Raw genomic sequence first — 23,130 nt, 5'->3', positions numbered from 1 at the left:
TTCTACTATTTTGTGAACAGATATTTCAAGGTTTTGATACAAGAAATGGATCTGCGTGTAGATCTTGGATTTTTGTACGCCCTTGCTGACCTTTTTACACAGAGCGGAAAAATGCCTAAAGATCAAGTTGTAAGTCAACAATTCTGCTTCCTAGGTTTAGCAAAAAAAAAAAAAAAAAAAAAAAAGCTGCGGAAATAAGTGCCATTACCTGTTCATAATACATTTGCAGAAGATAGCTACTTTTGGCATCAGTGGAGGATGTGACTGTTTAGTTCTTGCTTTACACTTAGGGGGTCATGTACTATTCAGAAATGCCTATATAAGGTGTATTTCTGGCGCAGATTGAAGCGCAAAGGTTATTTGCGCCACAATCCTTTTTCCCCTCTCACGACAGGTCTAAAAAAGTGGGTGTGGTGGAAAAGGCTGGCAGGCCCATCTCACTCATCATTTTCTACACCTGTTTTAGGCATAGGAAATGGTCTAAATGTAAGACAGCAAGGAAGCTGGCTTACATTTAGACTGGAGCAGGATACGCCGAAGTTATGTAGAGGCCTGCACCTCTTAATAACTGAGGCAGATTCACCACCAGCTTCAGGGGTTATTAAGACTAGCGTCTAAAACACTGGTCCTAATAAAAGACCACCTTATTTCCTCTCTACTCTCTAATTCTTTGCCGTCCTCTCAAAAATGTTACCTTCCCATTTTTGATGGTTGTTTAATTTGGCATATTTTATTTACTAGTTATGTACCAGTCATGAAAGGGTTAACAAAAACCTTGAGGCAGAAAACATTTATTAAAATTCTAAATAATGAAAAATCTGCTTAATGCTGATAAAGGACAGTTGTGTTGATGAGCATCCGTAAATGTGTTTTATAATGTCAGGCACAAGGTATGTGCTGCTTTCACTTTAGATATAATTTTTTTTTTTTAAATCATATAATTGTGAAATTATGGCGTAAAGTTAGGGTGAATTTAGACGAGTGAATAATTGTTTAGGCGATTAACGACACAATCACATTCAGTGATTTAAAGCTGGTGACAGACCAGCATTTCCATACAATGATTATTGTGTACCGATTCATTTGCATGCAATCATTCACTGACTGTATTTAGACAGCAATGATTTATATAAAAATTGCCATTTTTTTATATTGTTCACATTGCTGAGAGATCACACTTTTTTTTTTCACCACAATTTAAAAAAAATGTTGTTCGCCAAAACGTTTTTCTAAGCTCTGAACAGGCATTTTCCATACAATCTTTAGGTCGCTACATATGTTTACACTACACGATTATTGTCCGACATGAAATGTAATGATTATCTGCTTGTCTAAATATGCCATTAGACAGGCTGTTCTGCGCCAGATTGATTACAGTGGCTCAGGCTGGATGATACTTCTGGTGCAGGCATAGAAACTTTTTTATAGCTCTATTCCATCTTTTGGTCAGTTTACTTTCAGACTGAATTTTTACCCAGAATTGTTGTATAATTTTCGAGCAAAACATTACATTTTAGGCCCTTCGCCTTTCAAGTGAAGCCACGCCCCTTTCCACTAAACCTGGCCCTTTTTGTGGCAAGAATTGGAGAAACCCTAGTTACACCAATTTACTTAACTTCTTAGACTGATTCTAGGTGCAGACACATTAGTAAATTTGAACCGCTGAGCTTTGTGAAATAAAAAAAAAAACATAAAGTGATTTGTATGTGGGCACTGCTGGACTAGAAGAATGTATTTCCAGCAATGCAACAAACAGGTTGGATTTGTTTTTCATAAATTTACTAGGTATTAAGGCTGTGTTCACGTCCTGCCTTAGCCCCATGTCTAACATGTACGATGAGAGTACAGAGTAGTATGCTATGCATTTCCATCTTGCAGAGTCCAGCAAAAAAAAAAATGTACAATGTAACCCTATTGTGATGGGTGCCAGTGTATGGCATCTGTCAAAGGCATACCTTTAACATATACGTCATGGGACAAAAATGTGTGAACATAGGGGGACATTTAGGATTCTGAAATACGCTAAATCAGTTGCTGATAGCGCAATGCTTAGTTGCACCGCCATCTGCCACTCACGCTGGGTCTAAAATTGTGGCCGTTGCATAGGCGACTAAGGGGACTGGCTGGCCTGTGCCTGTCTCATTCATCATTTTCCACGCCTGTTTTAGGCATAGAAAATGGTCTAAATGTAAGAAGCCTGCCCCTCTTTATAACTTTGGAGGAACCACCACCAGCTATGGGGCTTTATTAAGACCGGCGTTTAAAACGCCAGTCTTATAAATGTGCCCCACAGTCTAAATTGCAAACCTGCATTTTATGATTTGCAGTTTATTTTTAATGCAGATATAGGGATGAAGGAGTAACTGGAACCTGAATTCTCTCATGTTTAGTTATACCTGAAAAGCAGATAATTATTGTACTAATAACTTATATATTGCTATAGGAGGAGCTTTTCAAAAAAGACATTGAATCTATTCAAGCAGAATTAAGCACTGTGTCCTCAATTAGTACCTCTCGACTCAGCCTTTATGAAGATTTTCACATCTCTCCAATTAAGGTAACAGAAACTCTATTGGAATCTTCTTCCGAGCCCTAACATTTTATTTTACAGTATGTTACAGCAGGGGATATGATTATATCAGTCACACATTGGGGTTTGAGCTTTAAGGTTTTCCGAGATTCTGATATTGATGATCCATTGTTAGGATAGGTCATCAGTATCAGATAGGCGCTGTCCACCTCATGGCACCCCTTTTGATCAGCTGTTTAAAGAGTCCGTGGTGCTCCATTAAAGTGAAGGAAGCTGAGCTGCAATACCAAGCACAGTGCTTTCCTATTGATGGTGCTGGGCTTGATAAGCTGCGAGTAGGTCGCAGCTCTCAATGGAGTGCCACAGCCTTCTCAAACAGCTGATCGGTAGAGATCCCGGATGTCAGACCCTGCCAATCTGATATTGATAACCTATTCTGAGGATCAATATCAAACTCTTGGAAAAGCCCTTTAAGGTTACACTTTTGAATTACTGGTAAAAATGTGTTATATTTTCTACTGCTTGTTCTTGTAGCTTCATTTAAGTTTTTCTCTGAGCACTGGTGGAGATGATGGGAATAAAGAACTTCGAGATAAAGAGCTAATACCTGTTCAGTCTTTAAACCTTCTGCTGAAGAGCATTGGTGCCACCTTGACTGATGTGCAGGATGTTGTGTTCAAGTAGGTGCTTCTTATCATTGTTTTAGTAGATTAGAAGGTCTACTTGAAATTGATGCTTTTTAATTTTTTACATTTTTGATTCTTCATTTTCAGGTTGGCATTTTTTGAGATTCGAAATCAGGTTTATTCTACACAGGAGCTGCAGTGGGAAGTCATCAGACATTACTCGAGACAAGTATGTTTCTTAATAATTATATAAAGTTATATATTTTAAACTCTTAACTGATGTGGTCACAAGTGTGCTTCTACCTGGCGTGGAGAATATTCACTGTCCTGCAGTCTTTTAGAGAGTCTTTCCCATCTAAGATAGGTGAGGGTCCCACCTCTTGGACCTGCGCCTATGTCTAAGACGAAGCCTAACACGAGGCTGGTAAAGTGGTGGCTGGCGGTGCTGGGTCCAGCCACCACCAAGCCTTCCTATTGGCCTGACGACATGCTCGACTATTTTCAGACTCCCCGTAGAATTGAATGGGAGCGCACACACTTGTGCGGCCACCGCTTTTATTCATTTGTATGGGGCCTACAGAAATAGCTGAGTTCTCGGCTATTCTCGGCAGCCCCATAGAAATGGAAGACAGCCACACATGCGCTGTGCGCCCTCCAGGACTTTGCCGGCTTCGTTTACGAGATAGGTGCAGGTCGCAGAGGTGGGGCCACACCTATCAGACAGTGGGGGCATATCCTAGCAATATGCCCCCATTGTCTGAGATGACACAACCCCTTTAACTTCTTTTTGGTGGGCACCAATAATTTTGTCTGCTTCTTTGTACTCATGTACTTTTATTTCTATCATCCTCAGATCCTAACAAAATGTTTCTGTTACCTTCTGTCAAGTTTATTATTTGATAAAAATCATTGTGTTCATTTTAAATTACTTTACTATGTATATTCATATGTCTATTTAACTTTGTCACTATATATATATATATATATATATATACACACACACACACACACACACACACACACACACATAAATAGGGAGACTTTTCTGATGTATACTTCAAATAGTCGGCTGCAGTGTAAGGTGCTGTTTAGGCATGCAATGATGTATCTCGCCCATACCCTCCCATTATGAAAAAAATATATATGCATGCAAACAATAATTTGCAAAAAAAATTATACCTATATGTTCCTTTACCTTGTAGGCTATAAAACAAATGTATGTTCTTGTCCTTGGACTGGATGTCTTGGGGAATCCTTTTGGCTTATTTCGTGATTTGTCTGAAGGGGTCGAAGCATTCTTCTATGAACCTTACCAGGTAATGCAATGTACTGTAGTTATTAGATTTAAGGCCCTGTTATTCTGCCCATCTAGACCCCACCGATCAGCAACAAATGAACAAATGCTAGTTTGTCATCTGATCAGATCTTTTATGCAGCTGCATAAAGGTATATCCTTCTATGTAAACAATAAAAAAATTGTTTGTGTCGGCTAATCTAAAGGCCCTTTAAACCAGCGCCGATCAATTTGATATATCATTCGTCGACACCCATTATGGCCCTGCAAGTACTCTGCAGTCTTATAGAAATGAAAGGAACGGTGGTCACACAGGTGCACCATTCTCATAGGGAACTTTGAGAACTCCATTTTGGTGAATGCTGGAGGTCCCAGCTGTAGGACCCCTCAGTGATCAGTCACTTATCTCCTATATTGTGGAGAGGGATAAATGTTTGTTAGTGGGATAACCACTAACTTTTATCAATAAAAAGTAAACCTGTCAAATGTAATAGGGAGATTTGATTTCAGTGTATATGGATAATGGGTGATAATGTGCTGCTAAAATTTTATGTAATCAAATGAAATCTTTTTAGCCTTTAGCTGATATTCAGTGGACCAGCAAAAAATTCTGATTATTATATTACGGGTTGATCTTTCTTAATTTATTACTCCGTTGTGCCCTATTTTCACAGGGTGCCATTCAAGGACCGGAGGAGTTTGTTGAGGGAATGGCGTTGGGAGTAAAGGCTTTAGTGGGGGGAGCTGTTGGTAAGTGAGCATGTGTACACTATTTACAGTATTTACATGAAAATTTATTAGGAGATCACGTTGAACAGTATGTATAGTCACCACTGTGGTTTTATGAAAGGGGAGGTATTGCCAAAAAATTACTTCATTTTTATGCAGTAGTAAGGAACATGAACAAGGTGCTGCCAGTAGAATATACTTCATCTCTGTTAAGCATCTGATACCATCCCTAACATGCATTTTTGCACAATTTAAGGTCTATTGGTTCAGATAACACAGGTAATTGGATCAAAAACTAGCTACAAAGAGTAGTTAGCAATGGATCGCATTCAAACTGGGCTAATGCTGTCCTTGGAGCTCCCCATAGGGCAGTACTGGGACCATTCCAGGGGCGGGTTGGCCATAGACCCTACAGGGAATTTTCCCAGTGGGCCGCCCATGTCCTCCTCCCAGCTACTGGCCAGGTACATAATGATCTGATTCTCTCAGCATTTTTTAATGCTAGGTGCATCAGGTATTTATGTACCAGTCCGGCGGCTGCCGTTGCTCTCCTGAGCTGAACTGTATTGTTGTCCTTAAGACAGTGTGCTGCACTATGGTATTGATGGCATCATCTACTTATGTTGGCCATGCCATCTTTCAATTTGGACCCTCCTACAACATGGGGCAAATTTAAGGTCCCAGTCCGCCCTTGGACCATTTCCTAGTTGGACTTAATATCATTCTCTCACTTTAGTGTTGATGATACAGTACAAAAAGTCCAATCTCTACAGGGTGACCTAGATAAACTGGCCAAATGAGCAGCAACATGGTAGATGAGGTCTAATGTTGATAAGTGTATAGTTTTACTTTTTGAGCAGAAAGATAGATATACTATTTATACCATGAATTGATCACAATTGGCATCAGTATAAAAAGTTTTGGATGTAATTCTTGATAATCAACTAAATAATAGCATCAAATACAAGTCTGCTGCATGATATTGTCTGTATTGGGAAAGGAATGGCCTCTAGAGGACAAAGTAGTATATTACTCCTTTATAAAGCAATGCTGCGACCACATGTGGGAGAATCCTGTCCAGCTTTGGGCATCAGTCCATTAAAAAGATATCAGAGAGCTAAAGGGAGTACCAAAAAGACCAACTACATTAATTCAAGGTATGGAGCAACTCTGTTGTAAAGAAAGGTTAACACAACTAAATTTACCCTAGAGAAGTGAAGTCTGAGTGCGATATGATATCTTTATATAAATGTAAGTGGTCCCCATAATAACAGAAGTGATACATTGCCCAACTGAGATCATGGGGTTACTGCTTTTGTTTGAAGGAAGTGCTACTTTGTTAAAAGCATTACTTACTGTCTGAATCATAAAGTTATGGAATATACTCATACAGAAATTGGTAATAGTATGGTGTAAATCTCTTTAAGAAGGGGTGCAATATATTCCTTGTGAAACACAATTGCATGTTGATCCAGGGATCTTCCTAAGTGGCAGCAGGGGTCAGGAAGGAGTTTTTATTTTATAGTTTAGCTGGAGTGTTTTTGCCTTCCAGTGGATCAACTTGGGTTTGCAAGTACTAAACAGTTAAAGTTGATGGGCTTTATTCAGCCAACTATGTAAAGATACGTAAGAGAGGTTGTTATTAAAAAGACTAACCTTATTCAGCTGGAAAGGGTTTCATAATTAAAGTGTAACTGCCATTTCACTACCAAAAATGAAATTCCTAGCATATGTGATAATGAAGGGAAGATATTCATGAAGCTTTAATTTTCCAGTTAATTCTACCTTTCTGGTGTCTGTATTCAGCCCTTAGCAACCCTATTTCTCTGTGCCTAAAATGGCCTCTGCTGCACTTCCTGTGGATATCTTTCAGAATATGGAGAGAATAAAACAATTTTTTTTTGTTTTCCAAAATGCTATTATTGTATTAAAGTGAAATAAATTTAAAAAGTAGACATATTAGGTATTGCCATGTCCATAACAACCTCTATAAAAATATCACGTGACCTAACTTCTCAGAATAACACCGTAAATTCACCTAACATCACATAAAGTGCAACACCAAGCAATCAAAAAGGCGTATGCCCCCTAAAATAGTACCAATCAAACAGTCACCTCATCCCGCAAAAATTAAGACTCTACCTAAGACAATCGGCCAAAAAAAAAAAAAAAAAGCTATAGCTCTCAGACTATGGAGACACTAAAACATCATTTTTTTGTTTTAAAAAATGCTATTATTGTGTAAAACTTAAATAAATAAGAAAAAGTATATCACATTACCTAACCCATCAGGTGAACATTGTAAAGATAAATAAAAACTGTGCCAAAACAACCAATTTTTTGGTCACCTTGCCCATAAAGTGTAATACTAAATGTTTAAAAAAAATCATATGTACCCAAAAATGGTACCATAATAAACATCAACTCTTCCTGCAAAAAACGAGCCCATGCACAAGACGATCGGCAGAAAAAAAAATATGGTGTTCAGAAAATGGAGACACAAAAACATAATAAAAAAAAAATGCTTTATTATGTAAAACTGAAACAAACAAAGAAAGTATACATATTTGATATCATTGTGTCCGTAACAACCTGCACATGATCTAAGCTGTCAGATGAACGTTGTAAAAAACAAAAAATAAAAACTGTGCCAAAACTTTCCTCACAAAAATTTAATATTAGAGCGACTAAAAATCATATGTACACCAAAATAGTACCAATAAAACTGTCACCTTAGGCTCCTTTCACACCTGCGTTCAGGTGTCCGCTCGTAAGCTCAGTTTGAAGGGGCTCACGAGCGGCCCTGAATGCAGCCGTCTGGCCCTAATGCATTCTCAGTGGAGGCGGATCCACTGAGAATGCATCCGCCTGCCAGCGCTCAGCCTCCGCTCCACTCAGTGAGCGGACACCTGAATGCTGCAAGCAGCGTTCGGGTGTCCGCCTGGCCGTGCGGAGGCGAGCGGATCCGTTCCGACTCACAATGTAAGTCAATGGGGACGGATCCGCTTGAAGATGACACCATATGGCTCAATCTTCAAGCGGATCCGTCCCCCATTGACTTTCAATGTAAAGTCTGAACGGATCCGCTCAGGCTACTTTCACACTTAGAAATTTCTAAGTATTAATGCAGACGGATCCGTTCAGAACGGATCCGATCGAACGCAGGTGTGAAAGTAGCCTTATCCTGTAGTTCCCAAAATAGGGTCACTTTTTGGAGTTTCTACTGTAGGGTTGCCTCAGGGGACCTTCAAATGAGACATGTCTGAAAATATGTCTGAAAAACCAGTCCAGCAAAATCCTCCAAAAACCATACCGTGCTTCTTTTCTTCTGCGCCCTGCCATGTGCCCTTACATCAGTTTACAACCACATATGGGGTGTTTCTGTAAACCACAGAATCAGGGTAATAAATATTGAGTTTTGTTTGGCCTTTAACCCTCGATGTATTAAAGAAAATTTTTTATAAAAATTGAAAATTTACCAAAAAAAGTCTGCATCTGCCGCCGCATCCTCCTTTCAAAAAAACACCCCCTCCTCCTGTTGATTGACAGGGCCAGCGAGCGCTCTCCTCCTCCGGCTCCGGTAACGTCATCGGCGCAGGCGCACAGAGGGAGTGCTGCGGAAGCGAGCGTCCTTCTCTCTGAGTGCCTGTGCCGAATGAAGACACGTAAGGTGCAGGCGCGGGATTTGAATTGCAGACAGGGCCAGCCGGAGGAGGAGAGCGCCCGCTGGCCCTGTCCATCAACAGGAGGAGGGGGCGTTTTTTTTTTTAAGGAGGATGCGGCGGCTACCAGCAAGCAACCGCCCTACTTGCTGGTAGTGAAGTCATTTGCATATTTTAAAAGCTCGATTTTTAGTGAAACCAAGCCACAGAACAAGGTAAGGCTGCTTTCACACTAGCGTTCGGGTGTCCGCTCGTGAGCTCCGTTTGAAGGGGCTCACGAGCGGACCCGAACGCAGCTGTCCAGCCCTGATGCAGTCTGAATGGAGCGGATCCGCTCAGACTGCATCAGTCTGGCGGCGTTCAGCCTCCGCTCCGCTCGCCTCCGCACGGACAGGCGGACAGCTGAACGCTGCTTGCAGCGTTCGGGTGTCCGCCTGGCCGTGCGGAGGCGTGCGGATCCGTCCAGACTTACAATGTAAGTCAATGGGGACGGATCCGTTTGAAGATGCCACAATATGGCTCAATCTTCAAGCGGATCCGTCCCCCATTGACTTTACATTGAAAGTCTGGACGGATCCGTCCGAGGCTATTTTCACACTTAGCTTTTTTTTGCCAATATAATGCAGACAGATCCGTTCTGAACGGAGCCTCCGTCTGCATTATTACGATCGGATCCGTTCAGAACGGATCCGATCGAACGCTAGTGTGAAAGTAGCCTAAGAGCCCTATATAGGGAAAAGTCCTCCAATAAGGATTTTAATATGCCCAAAAATGAAAAATGAGTTTTGGGGGAGACAGAAGCCCTTTAAAGTGTATGGATACCTTTGGGGCAATTTTTTCTTACTGCATTCTACTTATCTTCAGTTAAAAATCATTTACTCATTGGTTATTATTAACAAAAAATTTCAACAGTTTGTCTTCTACCGTCTCTGTAGAAAAGCTCTCTGATGGAATTTACTGAGAAGGAGACAAACTGTTAAAAAGTTTAATAAACACCAATAGCAAAATGATTGTTAGGACCAAGCTAAGTAGAATGCAAAAATAATATTAATAACTTCACTCCCTCAAATGTGTACATAGAATTTAATATATGTCCAAAGGAAAACTACCTATGTAACGCCTTCATTTACTTATATTTGTCTGGCTTGCCAAATGGTTTTTATAGGTGGCTTAGCTGGAGCAGCATCCCGAATCACAAGTGCTATGGCTAAAGGTGTAGCAGCCATCACCATGGATGAAGAATATCAACAAAAGCGGAGAGAAGCCATGAATAAGCAGCCAAGTGGCATCAGGGAAGGTCTTGCACGTGGAGGAAAAGGCCTTGTATCTGTAAGGGATATTTGGAAATCTGTAACATAACAAATGGTTGTAATTTTGTACCTTTTGGTTACATGTAGCATATTTCTTAATTTCCCCCATTGTGTTTTCACTCTGTGGTTGTGGTGCACTTTGAGCTACACAATATGGAATGTAGGCATGGCCTTAGACATGACCAGCCTTTCTGAACCTTAGCAAAAAATGGTCCATTAATGGTGTTACATCAGTGATGGTTTTTATTGAGGCAGTGAACTGTCCATTTACCTAAGGCTCCTTTCACAGCGGTATTTGTCCGGCCGAATCCCGGCATATTTGTTGGGTAGAGGCCAGATCTCTGCCGGACCCCATAATAGTTAATGGGGCCAGCATGCATTCTGGTACCATCCAGCAATGCAGGATCCAGAGACCTCCAGCAGACTGTTCTCTGCCGACATCATGTACAGGAACTCCTGCTGCCAGTGTGAAACTAGCCTAACAAAGAGAGGTTCTCTCCCATGTCGATGTAGAATTTGCTCTGGACTTTGTCTCTCACTAGAAGTTTAAATGTGAAAGTGTCTGATGTGGACCGTAAGTGAAGTGTTACTGTTCCTTAAGCTTAACATTGGGAATAACTGTTACAGACCAGTATATGATTTGTATCTAGCATTTTAGCAGTTTTTGCCTCTGATGACAAACCTAGTGGTCAGAACCTGTGCCCAATTCAGTAAAAAAAAAACACCTTTCTGCAGTCTAGCCGTTTCCGTGCTGCGGTCATATTATGTGCTATTTCTGGTCTCCAACAGACAGAAAGTGGCTTGGTCCCGTGACAACATGCAGCAAGTGACTGGCCTCTTCGTTTACATGTGCTAATCTGCATGTCACTAGCAACTCCCTGTTGGTTCTTGGACAGACAAACCCTCACTTACAAACCAGCAGCAGTCTCTGTGTCAGTCTCTCTGCCTCTCTGCATCAGCTCTTCTTTCTCCTTCTCCACCTCCCCTCACCATAGACTTCTATGTAATCTGATCCTTGATTGATCAGGCAACCCATCTCCACTGAAGACTGATTTAAGCTATTAATTGAGAGTTGATGAAGAAGGGGAGCAGGAGAGGAGTCTGGTAAGAGGGGAAGGAAACCTCTTTCTCTGATTAAATGTATTACACAGTTTCCTATATTCTCCTAAATTATTCAATAATATAAAAACAAAACAAAAAAAGTTACTTTTTAAGTCTGTGGCAGCAAATCTGTAGGTGCTTTTAAAATCATAATTTGAGGGTGTTCTCATTTTGAACCTTTATGACATATCCCCAGGATATGCCAACAATGCCTGATATGTGCAGGTATCTCTTCTTTAACCTTCCCCTCAGGAGAACAGGGGACTCGTCAATAAATGATTACTGGTAATATGGGAATACTTGTTTCAGGGCTAATGCACACAATCTTTCTCGCCCAATTTCCTTGGGGGACACAGAAGACCTTGGGTATAGCTCATCTCCCTAGGAGGCGTGACACTAAGTGAAAACTGTTAAGCCCCTCCTCCACAGCTATACCCTCAGCCTGGAGAGAGAGACTGCCAGTTTTTGCTTAGTGTCCAAGGAGGCAAGACACTCCCTGCTACTGCAGGGCTGTTTTCTCCTTGTTTAAATTTTGATTTTTACTTTTTTCTTTTCTTTTTGTTCCAGATCATCAGGGACAACAGAGTCGCACTAGACCTCTCTGTTTCTCCCGGGGTTGAGCTGCGCCAGTGCCGGTCATCCGCACTGCTGCCTCCCCCACAGAAGACAAGGTGGATCAGGGCAGCCCAGCTCCCCTACATCCCGCCAGCGCAAGGGTCGCCCGCACGCCAAGTCCCTCTCCCAGCGTCCTGCCACTACGGTGCCAGTAGCTGAAGGGGCGACCCTGCTGGAATGGACTGAGGGTGAAGACGACTATGGTGAGAGAGTGGCTTCTCCAGCCCTACGTCCCCCACCACCCACCCTGGTCTCCTGCGTGCCTGACCCCCCATACTTGGACCCTTCGGTCACTGCTGGACCTAGGCTGGCCCCTGGGGTGCTGCGGGGCGACATTCCACTTCCTGCTCCCTCTCCTCCCTTCTGGCCCTCATGGGACATTTTAGCAGCAGATTGCTGCGAATAGGCAGTCTCCCTTCACTTATCAGCGTCCCTCCTGGAACGCTGTGCTCACATCCTCACGGGCACCCGGTCTCAGGGTCCCCCCATCCCCTCACCGATGCGCTGCTCTGGACCGGGGGCCTTTTCCTGGAGGCAGTGCTGCTTGGGCGCCCGCAAGGCGGAATGCTGCACTCCTCCGGCGCTTCTTCCCGGCCTGCTGGGCCGCACCTCCGAGCTGGGCCGCACTCTCCCGGCCCCCGACTGTTCCGGCCTGCGGGGTAGACTCCCGCGGCCGGCATTGGCTTGAGCACGATGCTCCAACGATTCCGGCCGGCCGTCGGCGACTTCCGGCCGGCCGGGCGCCGTAAATTTTGGTCCAGGCTCCGGGCCTACTGGGCCGCATTCCGGCGCTCCACCCGGGCTGCTAGGCCGCAAACTTCCGGCCTCTGTTGGAGGGGGCGGGAACTTCTCCGGGCGCGAATTCTTCCCGCCTGGAGGTTCCCCGCCCCCAGGGGATCGCGGCGCCGCCTCCTCCTCCCTTCCAGGTTGGTGGCTGTTAACCCTTCGGGTACCGGCCCCCGTGCTTTTGTTTGTTTTGTTCGGCTGATGGGCCTATATGGCTGGCGCGCCCCCCCCCCCTCTACTTCTATGCTGGGCACCTGTATGGTGGCACTTCTTTCTGCCTCAGTGAGGCTATTTTTTATTTGGGAATGCATGACATGGTTAAGCTAATGGATTTCTTGTGCGCTGCGCAGGACGCTGCAGCCTTATCTCAGTAGCGCCGCCTGTATGCGTGCTCCTTCCATGAGCGGCATGGTGTCGCACTCCCCGGCTGGTGCATGCTTCCCTTCTTTGGCCCCTGACTTCCGGTCCGCGGGGTGGGCTTCCGCGGCCGGTTTGTCCAGGCAGTCCGCTCCGGTTTCCTGTGCGGCCCCGGTCAGCCGGGTGCCGCAGAAAATTTAGGCCCCGGCTTCACGGCAGCGCTGGCCAAGTGCATGCGCCCTCCAGCTATGGTAATTGCCATGTGCAGACAACCCCTTCCTAGGCGGGAGGATACTGCACTCTCTCGGGCTGCAGGCTTGCCTGGTGCATGACCCCCCGCTTAGGTGGAATACTGCACTCTCACCGAATACGGTGTTGGCCATGTGCACGAGAACGCTGCACTCGTTGGATTCGCTGCAGGCCATGTGCACAACCCCCTTCCATAGGCGGAATGCTGCACTCATTGGATTCGTTGCCGGTCTTGTGCATGTCCTCCTTCCATAGGTGGACTCTGCACTCTCACCAGATACGGTGTTGGTCTGGTGCACGACCCCCTTCCATAGGGGACCGCTGCATTTTTACTGGATTCACTACCGGCCATGTGCGTGATTCCTTTCCATAGGCGAAATCGCTGCTCTCACTGGATTTGATACCGGCCATGTGCATGACCCCCTTCCATGGGCGGAATGCTGCACTCACTGGATTCGCTGCCGGTCTTGTGCATGACCCCCTTCCATAGGCGGAATGCTGCACTCACTGGATTCGCTGCCGGTCTTGTGCATGACCCCCTTCCATAGGCGGAATGCTGCACTCACTGGATTCGCTGCCGGTCTTGTGCATGACCCCCTTCCATAGGCGGAATGCTGCACTCACTGGATTCGCTGCCGGTCTTGTGCATGACCCCCTTCCAGGGGCGGAATGCTGCACTCACTGGATTCGCTGCCGGTCTTGTGTATGACCCCCTTCCTCTAGGCGGAATACTGCACTTTATTGGTTATGGTGCTGGGCAGCCGGCCGTGTGCATTACCTCCTTCCATAGGCGGTATGCTGCATTCTCATTGGATTCGCTGCCGGCCTTGGGCATGCCTTCTTCCCTCAAGCGCCATGCATACTCCCTCACTGACTGGGGTCGTTCTCTCGCTGATAAGTTGCTGGCCGCGTGCAGGACCCCCTTCCATGGTGGGATGCTTGCAACTCACTAAATCCACTGCCGGCCATGTACATGTTCCCCCTCCGTGGGCGGTGTACGGCACTCTTACTGGATTCGCTGCCGGCCATGGACATGTCTCCTTTCCTCAGGCAACATACACACGCTCTCACTGACTGTGTTTGTTCTCTCGCCAGTGTGCTGCTGGCCAGGTGCCTGACCCCCATCCATGGCGGGGTGCTCGCATTCTCCCTGGTTGCAATACTGGCCATGGGCATGGCTCCCCCTTCTGGGCAGCATACTGCACTCTCACCAGATACGTTGCTGGCCTCTAAGTTGGGTGAAATGCTTGCACTCCCATTGGATACGGTGCTGGCCTTGTGCGTGACCACCCCTCATTCCATGGGTGGACTTTTTGTACGCTCACAGGACTCACACCTGTCCTTGTATGTGCTGTGCTGGACTTGTTCTTGTCCCCATTCATTGGCGAAGTAGTTGTACTCTCACAAAATTCGGTGTTTGGTGGATTATTGCACACTCACTTAATGCTAGGCTTACCCTGTGCATGTCCCCTTTTCACTAGGTGGACGTCCTGCTGGATGCGGTGGGGCCTTGTGCATGGCCCTCTTCTGGGCGGAATATGGTATGTCTTCCTTCTCTGAAGTAGGTGCTGGTCTTGGGCATCACCCCCTTGTTGGGCGGGCTTTGCACGCTTGCTGCCCGCACTGTTTGCCAAGTACATTGCCCTCTCTTCTGGGCAGACTGCTTGCGCTCCGTCGCATGCCATACTAGTCTTGTGTGTGTCCCCCCTTCCGGTTGCACTTTGCACTTCTGTGGTTTCTGTGGGGCTCTGTGGCTGGCCTTCCTTGCTGTATGACTATTTCGCAGTGGGCGGACGCTCTTGGGGCTGCTACTCTGTGCGTTGTTGGGCCGTGTATGCCTTCTCCTTCCGTAGGTGGGTTGGCTTTCTCACTGCTTATGGGGCTGCTTGTACGTATGCCTCCATTCTTCCTGCGACTTGTCGTTTTTCTCTTGGGATACGGTGATTGCCGCCGGCCTGGCACTCTTCTCTGAGGAGATCTTTCTGTTCACCTGGCCTGGACGGGCTCTATTGTTCTCTACTGCAGCGAGCTGGGTGGTATCCGTTCTCTGTTCGGAGGGTATATTTGGTGTTTCCGTTGTGACGGTATCCACCATATTCGTTGGCCCTTCCGTCTGGGGAGTGTTTGTGGTTCCTGGATGCGTACCCATTAGTTACCCTGTGGCATTGCTTCCCAGCGCAAGCGGTCACATGGTCGAGAGTGCTGTCTCCAGCGTCCCTCGCAGTCTACGTTGGCTCTGGCCGGATTACGGTTCCCTCGCCTGTTGCCATTCCTCCTCTTGGATGCCTTTTGGTTTGAGTCCTTCCTGTTGGCACCCTCCGTGCTTCAGTTTGTTTTGCTACCAGGTTCTAGCCGCTCTTTTTGAGCAGGTCGCCCAACTTCTCTTGGTTGCTCGATTACCGAGGTCAAGGACCTCCACTTTCGATTCGTTAGGGTATTCGCCTTCTGCGAATTGGTGAGCCGGACATCTCGGAGTAGCGGAGTTCTGCTTTTTGAGCGGTCCTGTGGCTTCCCTGTTGCCCACTTCTCCTTGCGGTTGGAGGGTGTCATCCGTCTTCTCGGCTATATTTTCTCTCGACGGCTCTGTTTTGGCTTCTCCTGGGTCAGTTTCACTCCGATGTGGCTTCTGCCCGGCCAGGCTTCAGGGGCTGTTCCTTCACTGCCCTCCCCCCCTGGGGAGACCAAGGTTGTTCATATGGATGGTCCCGGTGTTCCTTATGACCTCGTACTGTCTCCATTGTTCACACTGGCTGTACTAGCTGTGTGCCTATTGCTGGGTTTGCCGCATTCTGTCCTCCCGCTGGGTGCAGATTGCTTTTACCATTCTGGGCGCTGGTCCTGCTTGGACTTTACCTTCTCGGTAACCTGGCGTGCCTACTTTCTTCTGTCAAGATTACCCTTCAAGCCCCCTCTTCGGGTCGGTAGAACACCTTCCTGTGGTGGCTACAACGACAAGGACTTTAGCCTGACTTGTCCTGGAGTCTGTTGGAAACTGGCCGGGTCCCTTTCGGTTCCTTCCGTTTGTCCATCTGCTCCCCCACTCCGCGTGGATTCGGGACGGCGTTGCTCGGGGGCCGACGGGACCAGCTTTCCCAACCTTTTTGCCGTGTCACTGATGTGCGCTTACTCGCATTGGATTTCCTCCCGTCTGCCCAGACGAGTCCAGCGAGCACACTAGTGTTCGCTCCCGGCCGTGCTTCGTCCAGGTTCTGTTGTCTGACTTAGGGTCTTCCCTGGGGTTCTTTAGGAAGCTGGGCATTCACCCAATTCTGCCTTTCTCTTCCCGTGATTCGGTCTTCTCCAGTCTGACCTGGACCTGCGACTGGGACTCTGTTACTTGAAGTGTCTGCAGTTTTTTGCTTGGACATCTCCGACTCTTGTCGACGCTCTGTCTCTTGTTTCCAGGAGGTCCGCGCCAAGGTTCACGGCTCCTGGGTGCTTTCCTCCGCTTAACCACGTGGCTATTGCTGTGGTTACTGCTCAAGGGCAGGGCTCTGTTTTTATGGTGTCACCGTTCATTTCACCAGAGCGGTTGGTGCCTCCAGGGCGGGAGGCATGGGCTTCAGCCATGTCATTGTGCAGGGTGGCCACGGTCTTCCTTGCACTCTTTACCAGGTTTAACTGGGTGCGTACTCTGGCTTCGGCGGCGGTTGCTGCCTTGGGCCGCCTGGTTTTTGCAGGTGGCATTTCTTTGCTGCCTTCGGGTGCTTCGCCTTGGTGCTGTGGTCCCTCCCCTCTTGGACTGCTTTTGAACGTCCCAAGGTCTTCTGTGTCCCCCAAGGAAATTGGGCGAGAAAACGAGATTTTTGTATAACTTACCAGTAAAATCTCTTTCTCGCTCTTTCCTTGGGGGACACAGCACCCACCCATTCATTGGTTTTTTTCTGCACGGTTTCCGAGTTTTGTTTACCCGTTGGGTAGTTGGTTTGTTGTTTCCACTGGTTGGACTTTGCCTTTTCTTACTACTTGGACACGCAACTGGCAGTCTCTCTCTCCAGGCTGAGGGTATAGCTGTGGAGGAGGGGCTTAACAGTTTTCACTTAGTGTCACGCCTCCTAGGGAGATGAGCTATACCCAAGGTCTTCTGTGTCCCCCAAGGAAAGAGCGAGAAAGAGATTTTACTGGTAAGTTATACAAAAATCTCGTTTTCAGTGTGATACGTTTTTTGCAGATAACACCCTGATCCTTTCATTTCTTTGGGTCCATGCAAACGTCAATATTTTTTCTGATCCATTTGGCTATTTCACAAGTTATACAGCATGTCGTATTTTATTCTGCATTTGTGGATGAGAATATCCTGCAAGTGATAAAAATACGGAATGCATATGGAAGCTATCCCTATTTTGTGGACCAAACTATAGACTGGCGATGTGCATGTACCCTAAGTGTGGGGTACTTTGAGTAGCAGTGCAGGTGCAGGATTGATAGAGCTAGGTGAGATGGCTGGCCTGTCAATCAAGGAGGGAGAGGAGTCCCTTGAGCAGCAGAGTCATCCCTCACTGCTCAATGAGGCTGACTTTTTAACTAATTTAAACTGGGCAAATCAAATCACTCATCACTAGTCCTGGTAGAAAATAATCTACATTGTATTCAATACTGTTTTTCGGGACCAATAGTTTTGGAAATGGTTCTCATGATACTTCTTAGGAGGGTTCAGTGTTCTATATTTTATAACTGCACTCCCCCAGGTAGCGGGAGTTACACTCGTATATGAAATCTTTGAATTGGTCATCTGCCCTGTGTTTACTTTGCTTTCTGAAGCCAATTTTTAGAAAGTGTTTCTCTGGTGTCACTTATGAGCAGTGTGTCAACAGCATTTTATGAAGGCGAGTCACTATTTGTTCTTTTTCCTCAGGGCTTTGTCAGTGGGATTACAGGGATTGTTACAAAACCAATTAAAGGTACAGTGAATAAATCTGTCTAAATAATAATGTTATGCAATTCTGTTTGCTAAGTTTTCTGATATGTTACACAATATGTTTGTTAGGTGCTCAGAAAGAAGGCGCAGCTGGATTTTTTAAAGGAATCGGTAAAGGATTAGTGGGTGCCGTAACCAGACCAACAGGAGGCATCATAGACATGGCCAGTAGCACGTTTCAGGGAATCAAGAGGTAATCCATTATGTACAGTCTTTTTTATAATACAGTTCGATTTCATAACTGTTAATGATCTCTTCAAGAAATGATGTTGTCTTCACTGTATTGTATTTTATTTGCGGATAACTGCATGTCTTTTATAGGCGACGAGAACATATTGTTTGGTAAATATAGGCTCTGTAAAGATTTAATCCTGTGTGATGTATAAGAAATACTCTGGGCGTAATTTCCTATAACCTTGTCACCGGCCATACAGGAGACTATTTTCTGCTCTGGGCAGACTTTTCACTCGTTGCTACAGACAGTAATGTCAGGCTTTGTTACAGTGATTTAGCAGACTGAAAAGCCTTTGCTAGGATGAAAGGGAACAATGTAATAGAAAAGGCCAGCTCACCTCTCTACAGTGCCTTGCAAAAGTATTCACCCCCTTGACTTTTGGTGCCTCACAACCTGGAATTAACATGGATTGTTTAAAGATTTGCATCATTTAATTTACAGAACATGCCCACAATTTTGAAGATTTTTTTTTTTTTTTTTTTTTTTTTTTTTTTTTATTGTGAAGCAAACAAGAAATAGGACAAAATAATAGAAAAAGTCAATGTGCATAACTATTCACACGCCTAAAGTCAATACTTTGTAGAGCCACCCTTTGCGGCAATCAAAGCTCCAAGTCACTTTGGATAAGTCTCTATGAGCTTGCCACATCTTACCACTGGGATTTCTGCCCATTCCTCCTTGCAAAACAGCTGCAGCTCCTTCAAGTTGGATGGTTTGTGCTTGTGAACAGCAATCTTTAAGTCTGACCACAGATTTTCTATTGGATTGAGATCTGGGTTTAGACTAGGCCATTTCAACACATTTACATGTTTCCCCTTAAACCAGTCAAGTGTTGTATTAGCAGTGTGTTTGGGGTCATTGTCCTGCTGGAAGGTGAGCCTCTGTCTTAGCCTCAAATCACGCACAGAGTTGTACAGGTTTTGCTCAAGAATATCCCTGTATTTAGCACCATCCATCTTTCCCTCAACTATGACCAGTTTCCCAGTCCCGGCTGCTGAAAAACATCCCCACAGCATGATGCTGCCACCACTATGTCTCACTGTGGGGATGGTGTTCTTTGGGTGATGTGATGTGTTTGCGACAGACATAGTGTTTTCTTTGAAGGCCGAAAAAGTTCAATTTTAGTTTCATCAGACTATAGCACCTTCCTCCATACATTTTGGGAGTCTCACACATGCCTTTTCGCAAACTCACAGCGTGCCTTTTTGTTTTTAGCTGAAAGTAATGGCTTTCTTCTGGCCACTCTGTCATAAAGCCCAACTCTATGGAGCGTACGGCTTATTGTCGTCCTATGTACAGATACTCCAGTCTCTACTGTGGAACTCTGCAGCTCCTCTAGGGTTACCTTAGGTCTCCGTGCTGCCTCTCTGATTAATGCCCTCCTTGCCCGGTCCGTGAGTTTTGGTCGGCAGCCGTCTCTTGGCAGGTTTGCTGTTGTGCCATGTTCTTTCCATTTGGTTATGATAGATTTGATGGTGCTCCTGGGGTACATCAAAGATTTGGATATTTTTTTATAACCTAAACCTGACATGTACGTCTCAACAACATTGTCCCTTACTTGTTTGGAGAGTTCCTTGGTCTTCATGGCATTGTTTGGTTAGTGATGCCTCTTGCTTAGGTTCTGCAGCCTCGGGGGGCCTTTCAAAAAAGGTGTGTATATGTACAGATCATGTGACACTTAGATTGCACACAGGTGGACATCATTTCACTAATTATGTGACTTCTGAAGGTAATTGGTTGCACCAGAGCATTTTATGGGCCTCCTAACAAAGGGTGTGAATACATACGCACATGCCAATTTTCTGTTTTCTATTTCTGAACAATTGTTTTATTTAAATATTTTTCTCATTTCACTTCACCAACTTAGACTATTGAGTTGAGATCCATCAGATAAAATTCAGATTAACAAAACATTGAACTTAAGGCTATAATGTAACAAAACACGGGAAAAAGTCAAGGGGGTGAATACTTTTGCAAGGCACTGTATGTTGCACGTGTAAGTGGCAAACCTTTTCAAACCAGGAAGAAGTAAATCCTTGGCACCTAACGATTATCAAACGTCATTACCACTCCTCCTATGCATTTTGTGTCCGTATTTATAGCTATAAATAACGGACATTTGTGGTTTGCAGTACCATCCAGCACACTACCGGATATTCATCTTTTTATTCACTAATAATATGTTTAATCAATGCATTATAAACGTAGAAACAAATTACAAAAAGGAAAAAGAAATACAGACTGTATATAGTGCTTTGTAAACATTGTTAGCCCACCCAATACCACCAGGCCTCCCATCAGTTGTTTATTATATAAATGTACATGTCCGTTGAACAGGTCAGAGAAGAGAGCCTCCACCATCTCGGTCATCTCAATATGTATTTAAATTGTCGTAAGCAGAATTCCTCACTTGACATTTTCTGAACATTGCTTGAATGCTTGTAGCTCTCTCCATTCACTTATATGGGAGTTTTGGGAACAACTACGCAAGTGCACTCTTCTTATGTAGAATAAATGGAGATAGTCGAGCATATTTGCAATCACCGCTCCATTCATTCTCCATGAGCCAGCAGTCATCCCGCCAGGCAGGATGCAATGGGCTATTGCAATTGCTGTAGTAGCAATACCCCTTTAATATTATTTTGTCAAGCCTTTAACCCCTTCCCGACCAGCGCTGTAATAGTATGGCGCTGCGAGAAGTGACTTCTCTAACGGGGACCCCATGGCAGGGAAGGCAGCCCGATGCCTTCCTTAGGCATCGTGGCTGCCTTCTGTGACAGCCTGTGAGATCCAGCCCACTGGATCTCACAGGCAGGAAGCTGTAAGTGCATTACAGTGTTTAATACACTTACAGCCAATGTATTACAATACAGAAGTATTGTAATGCATTGTACAGGGGATCAGACCCCCAAAAATTCTGTAAAAAAAAAAAAAAGTAAAAACAAAAGTCGAAATACAGTTTTGCATAATAAAAAAAATAAAGTTTCAAGTAAAAAAAAAACTTTTCCCATAATTAAGTAATATTTTTTTTAAATTACATAATAGGTATTGCCGCATCCGTATCAACCGGCTTTATAAAATATCACATGATCCACCCTGTCAGGTGAATGTAGTTAAAAAATAAAGTAAAAAACAGCCATTTTTGGTCACCTTCCCTCACAAAAGGTGTAATACCAAGCGATCAAAAAGGCGTATTTAGCCCAAAATGGTACCAATCACACCATCATCTCATCCCCCCAAAAATAAGACCCTACCTAAGAAAATCTCCCGGGAAAAAAAAATCTGTCTCTCAGAAAATGACAACGCAAAAACAAGATTTTTTACTGTGTAAAACTTAATAAAAAAATAATAGACATATTGGGTATCGCCGCATCCATAACAATCTGCTGTATAAAAAAATCACATTATATGCCCCCTCAGATGAATACTGTAAAAAAAAAAAAAAAAATTTAAACTACGCCAAAACACCCTTTTGTTTCCCACCTTGCTTCACAAAAAGTGTAATACCAAGCGATTAAAAAGTCTTATGTACCTTGAAATGGTACCAATGAAAAGGTCACCTCATCCCGCAAAAAATGAGCCCCCACAAAAGACAATCACTCAAAGAATAAAAACCAATGGCGCCCATAAACTAATACATCAAAATCTGCGCTGCAAAAGCCATATGGCGCTCCTTCCGTTCTGAGTTCTGGCATTTGCCCCCACAGCAGTTTACCACCACATATAGGGTTTTGCTATATTCAGGAGAAAATGGGTAACAAATTCTCCTGTTACACCTTTATTGGAAAAAATGAAACTTTTCATTTTCACAGTTTTCAAATTCCATAAAATGCATAGGGGGTAAAAGTGTTCAGTACCCCCTTAATATATTCTTTGAAGGGTGTAGTTTCCAAAATTTTTAGGGTTCAGATAGCCAAACGGCTAATGGTTTCCCGTTTAAGGTCAAATATAAAATATAACATTTATTAGGTATTCTTTAAAATGAACGGGAAGATAGAAAAGAAAAGGTATCTAAAATTAAAGTGTTCTAGTGCTTGGTGACAGTATACACTTCTTTTGTTAATGGTTACTGCTTTTATTTGCAGTCTTTCCCATGGTGTATCTCAGTCCTGAGGAGTAGATCCTATTATGTTTCCCTCCTCCGGTCTAATAGGATTGTGACGAGATGTGAACTCTCTGTCAGCCCTGCACCGGGGTGAATAGAGTACGTGTAACTCTATCCCTAAATTCCTCATTAAGGACTGAGTATAACTGTTCAAATCGGTGAACCCAGTGTCTGCAGCGCACCAGGGGCCGATCACCATGCACACTACACTAATCTAAAACCTAGACTTGCAGCTCCCCCTAGGTTTTAGATTAGTGTAGATTAGTGTAGTGTGCATGGTGATCGGCCCCTGGTGCACTGCAGACACTGGGTTCACCGATTTGAACAGTTATACTCAGTCCTTAATGAGGAATTTAGGGATAGAGTTACACGTACTCTATTCACCCCGGTGCAGGGCTGACAGAGAGTTCACATCTCGTCACAATCCTATTAGACCGGAGGAGGGAAACATAATAGGATCTACTCCTCAGGACTGAGATACACCATGGGAAAGACTGCAAATAAAAGCAGTAACCATTAACAAAAGAAGTGTATACTGTCACCAAGCACTAGAACACTTTAATTTTAGATACCTTTTCTTTTCTATCTTCCCGTTCATTTTAAAGAATACCTA

General features: G+C 44.6%; 1 protein-coding gene across 1 annotated transcript in view; it reads left to right on the top strand.

The window, feature by feature from the left end:
- The window catches only part of VPS13A (vacuolar protein sorting 13 homolog A), a 226,128-nt gene that overhangs the window by 168,706 nt on the left and 34,292 nt on the right, over nucleotides 1-23,130 (top strand). The window contains exons 59-67 of the mRNA XM_044273845.1: nucleotides 21-129; nucleotides 2,444-2,557; nucleotides 3,065-3,210; nucleotides 3,304-3,385; nucleotides 4,359-4,472; nucleotides 5,125-5,200; nucleotides 10,007-10,170; nucleotides 18,115-18,160; nucleotides 18,247-18,370. Coding sequence (XP_044129780.1) covers nucleotides 21-129; nucleotides 2,444-2,557; nucleotides 3,065-3,210; nucleotides 3,304-3,385; nucleotides 4,359-4,472; nucleotides 5,125-5,200; nucleotides 10,007-10,170; nucleotides 18,115-18,160; nucleotides 18,247-18,370 — 975 coding nt within the window. The remainder of the gene's footprint in view (nucleotides 1-20; nucleotides 130-2,443; nucleotides 2,558-3,064; nucleotides 3,211-3,303; nucleotides 3,386-4,358; nucleotides 4,473-5,124; nucleotides 5,201-10,006; nucleotides 10,171-18,114; nucleotides 18,161-18,246; nucleotides 18,371-23,130) is intronic.

The sequence above is a fragment of the Bufo gargarizans genome, chromosome 1 (assembly GCF_014858855.1).
Source record: "Bufo gargarizans isolate SCDJY-AF-19 chromosome 1, ASM1485885v1, whole genome shotgun sequence".
In the NCBI taxonomy this organism is placed as follows: domain Eukaryota; kingdom Metazoa; phylum Chordata; class Amphibia; order Anura; family Bufonidae; genus Bufo; species Bufo gargarizans.
Note: the sequence above shows the minus strand (reverse complement) of the source record. Positions and strands in the feature narration are given on the sequence as shown.